This window comes from Miscanthus floridulus, unplaced genomic scaffold (genome assembly GCF_019320115.1).
Source record: "Miscanthus floridulus cultivar M001 unplaced genomic scaffold, ASM1932011v1 fs_118_4_5, whole genome shotgun sequence".
Taxonomy (NCBI): Eukaryota; Viridiplantae; Streptophyta; class Magnoliopsida; order Poales; family Poaceae; genus Miscanthus; species Miscanthus floridulus.
Window position 1 is genome coordinate 25,008 of NW_027096220.1, and position 6,869 is coordinate 31,876.

At 43.8% G+C, this 6,869-nt stretch overlaps 1 protein-coding gene across 1 annotated transcript; it reads right to left on the minus strand.

Annotated features, from left to right (window-relative positions):
- Positions 1–2,156: 2,156 nt before the first annotated feature.
- Positions 2,157–5,726, minus strand: LOC136530407 (transcription factor WRKY19-like). Its single transcript, XM_066523152.1, has 3 exons — positions 4,965–5,726; positions 3,307–3,432; positions 2,157–3,096 (listed from the first exon to the last, which is right to left on the minus strand). The coding sequence occupies exons 1-3, from the start codon at positions 5,291–5,293 to the stop codon at positions 2,436–2,438; spliced, it is 1,116 nt and encodes a 371-aa protein (XP_066379249.1). The 5' UTR covers positions 5,294–5,726; the 3' UTR covers positions 2,157–2,435.
- Between the last annotated feature and the right edge of the window lie 1,143 nt (positions 5,727–6,869).

Below are 6,869 nucleotides of genomic sequence, written 5' to 3' on the forward strand. Positions count from 1 at the left end.
AATTTCGGACCATACTACCCCTGTTTTCCAAGAACAGAGAAAAAAATGAAGGCCCAATCAAGGAGTGTTCAGCTGGTACGAATCCGGTACTGTTGATGCTGAAATGTACTGTTTATGCTAAAATTTACTGTTTATGCTGAAATATTATGAGAAAAAAATACTGCTCCAACTAAAAAAGCGGAACAAGCGCCAACTAGTCAGCCGAACACTCCCTCAGTCTGCCAGCAGCCCAGGACACAAATATATACTAGGCCCTGTTTAGTTCCACCAAATTACCAACTTTGACACTATGCAAAAAGAAGATTCCCCGTCACATCAAACTTGCGGTACATGCATGGAGTACTAAATGTTGACGAAATCAAAAACTAATTGCACAGTTTGGTTGTACTTTGCGAGACGAACGTTTTGAGCGTAATTAGTCAACGATTGGACAATTATTACCAAATAAAAACAAAACCACACTGTACTGTCAATTCGGAATTCGGCAGTGCAGCTACAGTGCGTTTGGCTACGACACTGTACTGTCAATTCGGAATTCGGCAGTGCAGCTACGACACATTTTAAACGTAATTAGTCAACGATTAGACAGTGCAGCTACGGTACATTTGGCGGCGCCAATTCGATCGAACTAAACGTGGCCTAGTACTATGCTGTCACATCCGGAAAAGCAATCTGCCTCCTCATTCATGCTTGCCAGTTGTTAAATCCTTATTGCCAGTCTAGTCAGCCTACACGCCTTGCTTCGTTACGGTTACTCCCTCCGTAAAACAAAATACAATTCTATATTTAAAATAGTTACTTTTCTTAAAAAGATACTCGTTTTCTAAAGTTTACTTTAACTAAATTCATAGAACATAATATTAATATTAGTATGTAAAAATATGTTTACTATTAAAATATATTATAATTAATCTAATCTAACTTATTTGATACCATAAATATTAGGATTTTTATAAATTTAATCAAATTTAAAATTATTGAGTCCATTAAATTTTAAATTGCTTGACTCCTCAAAATTGAGTAATTCTTTTTTTAAAGGAGTGCTGCTACTCAACAGCATTATTCCTATCCTATTCATTCTCCTCGTCGCCATCAGCTAGAGGGGATGAGGATGAATCTTGCAATCGGTCATTTGACGACACCACCACTAACCAGCGGTCAAAGCCTTTCTGTTCGACAGATATAATTCATAATTGACTGGAAACGGAAATCCTCTTTCAGCAACTCGTAGGCGGTAGGCCCTGTTTGTGCTTCTGGCTTTTACTTTTCACTAGCACAAAGCCACAGCCCACAACCACAAAGTTTTTTCAGTCACCTGGTATCCGATTTCGCTGGCTTAAGAGAGATGCTGTAATAATGGACGTTACATTTGTTATACACTTAATTGATTCAAAGTTTGTCTAACTTTTCACAAGCTGGCTTTTACCAACAGCCATAAAAGCAAGCTTTTCCAAAAGCAAAACCTCAAGCCGGACAAAAAAGTTATTTGTGCAAACTACATCTTACAAACATGTAAATTATTTTTAAAACCATACTTTGGTTATTTAAAAAAATACTGAAACTTGATACATCCATAGTGTACTCATATGCAAAAGTTAAGATGTAAACTCAAACTAGAAAATTCATACAGAAACAATAAATTTTAGGTGCATGGGCGTAATTTTTGTCTTGTACTGCAAATGCATATGAAATTTGTTATTTTCGTATGAGTTTTTGTAGTTTGAGTTTGCATCAACTTTTACATGTGAGTACATATATGGATGTACCAAGTTTAAAATTTTGCTGAATGATCGAAGTACGTTTTTTTAAATAGTTTATATGTTTGCACGAGTTTTGCATGCCCTTAATTAGCACTCCAAAGTTTATATATATGTCTTATTTGTAACACAAGAGTTTTCCCTTACGTAAATATAGTAGTGCTCCCTCATATATAGGATCTTGAGTAAGTAAACTTGTCCTAAATTGAAACAAATTTATATACCTTTGTATTTCAGACGGAAGAGAATAATTTTAATGTTTTCTAGTCAAGGTTCCTAAGCTCAAAAGAGAAACCTAGGTTGTATATATTTAATTGTATAAGCAACAATAATATAATCCTCTTACATTACAGCAACTGTCGATGTTCAAAGTTATTACTCCCTCTATTACAAATTACACGATGATTTTTCTAGATACATAGATTTTAATATACGCTATATCTAGAGACATAATAAAACTAATGTATCTAAGAAAGTTTAAAACATCGTATATAATTTATAATAGAGGGAGTACTTAGTTCACCGGACAAAAGTGACAGCGAGTGTTCAGGATCGTGAAGACCAGGAACTAAAATAAGGTACAGGTACTACTACTACCTAGCGTGTGTTAAGGTGCAAAATCCTCGATCATTTTAGCGTCCATGCCTCCATGGCAATGGCATGGCTCTGATCGATCTCCTACTGGTATGGTCCGTGGGGCGGGCCGCCAAATGGCGGAAACGGCAGGTGCGGGTCGTCGAGCTCAGCCTGGTGGTGGAAGAGTGACGAGTAGTCGAACGCGGCGGGGGCGCTGATCGCCCTGGTGACGACCTCGCCGAGCTCCGACGATTCCGCCCCGCGCATGCGCGCCCCCGGAGCCTCATAGTCGTAGATGTCGGCGTAGCAGCTCCCGTCCACCACCACCGGGTGCGGCGCAGGAAAGTAGCTCGACGCGGGCGGCGAGAAGGCCGCGGCGGCGGCGGCGGCGGGGTTGTCCGTGGCCTCGCCGGCTTGGTGGAACGGCGGAACGGAGGGGAAGGGGAAGGACGCGGCGGGCGCGGAGGCGGGGCCGCGGTCGCAGTCGTGGAGCCCTGCCGTCTCCACCTTGAGGACGCGCTTGAAGCCCATCCCCAGCAGCTGCATGCTCGGGTCCTGCTGCTGCTCCAGCGGCGCAGGCGGCGGCGGCGACTGGCTCCCGGCGCCGTGCGCGGTGGCGGCCACGGTGGCGCGCTGCTTCTGGTGGCAGGTGTGCTCGCCCTGGTACGTGACGTCGAACACGCAGAGGTCGGTGTCGGAGCGCTGCACCTGCTTCGTGGCGGCGCACGCCTGCGCGGTGCGGTACGTGCACCGGTAGTAGCCCCTGCAATGCAACAGCAGCAGCAGTAGGTGTCAGTACCAGACATCAAAACTTCTGTCACATGAATCGATCGAATTGCTTCGCTACGAAATTCGTGCAGAATTTCTCGTGAGATACGATTCACCAAAAACAGAGGCCGCTACAAAACACGTTGTGCTTATGAAATTCATCTGCATCGTCAAGTTTTCGGTGTTGATGGTTGAGGGTTTTTACCTGGGAAACTTGGCGCCGAGGATGTCCTTCTGGCCGTACTTTCTCCAGCTGAAGCCGTCGTCCGGGGTGGCCTCCAAGCTTGCATCTGGCACTCGGAATTTCGCGGTCCATCTTGGTAGACCTTTCCTGTAGGATTCATGACCAGGAAAACGAGTGGGGTCAGTCAGATGTTCAGATCTTTTTGTGTTGACTTGCAAATGCTCTGTATTTGATGCCTATGATCCCAAAAACATGTTGTTCCCTTTTTTGACCAAACAACCATAGGTCCATAGCCTATGACTATGACCAGGATGCTACTACCAATTTACTCTCTGTAGTAGTACATGAGGCAGTATATGATAACTAATTCTTCATGCTGTTAGGTACCTTTCCAAGATCCTTTTCAGGTTTACTGAGGAGTAAATTAGTCTGTTGGCTTACTGCCTATATATGACAGAGCAGAATAGTGCGATTTTTCTAAAAATATAGTTTCGTATGCTATACGCCTATACTTATACGTCAGCCTCTGAGATAACATGAACACTGCGTACCGTTGCTTCCAGGATTCTGTGATCCTGTTAATCCTAACGCAATAATATATCCACCGGAACATACTCTATTCGTTCTAAATTATAAAAAAATTTAATTTCTTAAATATATTATTTTCATTATATATTTAAGTGCATATTGATATCTATGTATAAAAATTAAAATATCTTATAATTTGAAATGGATGGAGTAACGTAGTATGTAGAAGGTTTGTATGGGATAGCTTTTGGCACCACACCCACGTTTCTATCACTTAGGGTACAGTAGCTTTGTTGCCTATTGCACGCGTCCTTAGTCCTCTGTTTCTTTTCTTAAAACGAAAAAAAATCCTCTCAAATAAAGCTTGTTTTGTGGAAAATGATTTCTGAATATGCCTGGTGTATCTGTCTGACAGTGGCGTTACCACGAAGTATTGTGCACTATTACGTAGGTGTTGTCTTCTAATTTGGTCTAAAGTCTAAACACACAAAAAGTGCTGCCTGTGATGATCAAGCCTTGAGACGCGTGTGCAGTGTGCCACATCGCTGGACTACCAGAATTGAAAATTCGAGTTTTTGTTTTAAAAAAGAAAAGAAAAGTGAGTAAATAATGTTTGGCATATGTGCTGAAAATGGTACAATTGTTGGAACTGTACAAATTCACATACATGAACGTGCTCAGCTTCAAAGAATATCAAACTCTGTAGGATCTAGGTGATATCGTTTTCTATATGCATGAACGTGAAAATTCAAGTTCAGAGTCAGTCAACTCTAAAAGATATGACAAAAGGAATTAGGAGCAATTGCACTGCAAAGACGTCTCGTGCTAGTTCTATTGTTCCTGAATTTTTATGTGTATATATGCTTCATAAACGGAGTCGAGTCTGAACTTGCATATTTGCATGAGCATAGAACATGACCATACCTGTGTAAAGTTTCAATACTTTGCGAAGTTTCAAAGTATGTTTCCGATGAATTTGCATACGCGTAGTTTTCGATTTTTATGCCATTTGACCCTACGATGCATGCATGCACCCGGCAAACCTTTTCCAGTGGCGAAGTTTGGCACCTCATTAATTTGGCGCGCGGCACGTACGTATGGGTACGCAGGTTTTGAATTTGAAAAAGAAAAAAAAAGTGAACGCAACGCACCTTCTCTTGCACATGCTCTGGCGCTCCTGCACCTCTGTCGCGACCGTCGTCCCGCCGGAGCTCTCGTCCGCCGACCGCGGCGAGTCGGAGCGGTCGGTGCCCCGCGACGACCCCGGCGCGGCGGCCTCGATGGCCCTGGCGGCGGCCGCCGCCTTCCCGAGCGTGCACTGCAGCCGCCGCGCCGCGCCCCTGTAGTGCTCCGCGCGGGAGGACCACGGGTCGTCGGCGGCCATCATCTCCCCGAGCTGGCGCGCCTGCTCCTCGCCGTCGGCGAGGAGCGTCAGGAGCGTCTGGATGCTCCCTGCTTCTGCTCCCGCGCCGTCTTGCATGGCTGGCGCGCTCTTGCTTGCCGGTTGCCGCCTAGCTCTCGATCTGCAGTGCAACGGACACTGATTCGACCGATCGGCGCTCAGCGACTGCTTTGTGATGATTCTTGGATGATGATATAACACCTGGTTGCTGATCTGTATGAACAGTATTTCGGCAGCGAGGATGAGCTGGTGATGGAGGCAGAGAAGAACAGCTCGGATGCGACGACGACGACGCGGCACGGCAGTGACCGACTTGAAGAGCGAGGCTGGCAGGGCGGAGCAGCGGGAGGACCATGACAAGTTCAGAGAAACAGATGAGAAACACACAAGGTGACCTCAAGTGGCGATATGAACACAGAAGAAGGATGTATATATATGAACAGGTGGCTTCTCGGCCAAGAATGGCGGCAACCAACGACAATGATCACGAAAGCTTGCAGTTGGGTAGATATATATATGCAGGAGAGGAGAGGGAGAGCAACGGAGAGGACGAAAAGAAGGTGGCATGCAATGCTTGTTCCGGAGAAGGAAGGGGATACTAGCAGTAGCAGTTATTATTATAGTAGAGTGTTGTCTGTGATTCGAAGGCCATGAATCTACTGCAGGCCTGCTGCACTTGTGTCTTGTGGTATTCTAGACGTTGGTGGGAGGGAGAGCACGTTTGACCGGTGGGAACGGCAAATGAAACTGAGCGAGGGCTTGTTTAGTTTTTACCTCAAAACTTTACGTCGGGTCACGTCAAATATTTAGATACAGTATTAAATATAGACTAATAAATAAATAATTACACAGTTTACTATTGCTTTACGAGATGAATCTTTTAAGTCTAATTAGTCCATAATTTGACAACAAAAGTGCTATAGTAACACATATGCTAATGATAGATTAATTATGCTTAATAAATTCGTCTAGTGGTTTACTGACGAATTCTGTAACTTATTTTTTTATTAGTATCCAAACACCGCATGATATCTCCATATAACATTTGATATGACATCCCAAACTTAGACAGGCCGGATCTAAAGGAGGCCTGAGTTTCTGGCCTATATTTTTTCCTCCGATTTTGGGTGCTCGTCTGTCGGTTGACCAGTCTTTGGTCAGACTAGTTATCGTACTGGAGGAGCTGGAGGGGAAACTGCTACGTCCACTCGGTAGGGAAACTGGGAAAGGCGAAGAAGGGTGCAGCCGAAAAGAAACATTGGCATCTTTTTTAGTGGGCAGGAAATTCGGCGACGACGACCGCCTTTTCTTTCTTTCCTGATAAACTCTTGTATATTGATATACTTTGGTTTGGAATTTTGGATGCACTATTGGTATAGATTATAAAATTTGGTTTAGTGATTTCTGAAGTTTATTTTATCTATCGCTACTTTAGTTTGTTGCATGTTGCTTCCATCTAGAAATTTTAGTAGGAAAAAAGGCAGCAAGTAAAGTCTAGCTAGTAGCTACGTCCATGCATGATTCCAGGTATGAGCGGAATAGAAATTGATCACCATATTGGCATATTCGTTGTTGGAGCTGGGGAAAACAAAATTCTCATTTGCATCAGAAAAGCCTAGCAGTCAAAGCACCAAATGAGCTCGGAGGGAAAATG

What these genes read in the sequence shown, in the direction of transcription:
- LOC136530407 (XM_066523152.1), bottom strand. Translation starts at nt 5,293, where the DNA reads ATGCAAGACGGCGCGGGAGCAGAAGCAGGGAGCATCCAGACGCTCCTG. An exon ending in CAGAGCATGTGCAAGAGAAG is followed by an intron (nt 3,433 to 4,964) that starts GTGCGTTGCGTT and finishes TGAATCCTACAG; the next exon opens with GAAAGGTCTACCAAGATGGA. An exon ending in CTCGGCGCCAAGTTTCCCAG is followed by an intron (nt 3,097 to 3,306) that starts GTAAAAACCCTC and finishes GTTGCATTGCAG; the next exon opens with GGGCTACTACCGGTGCACGT.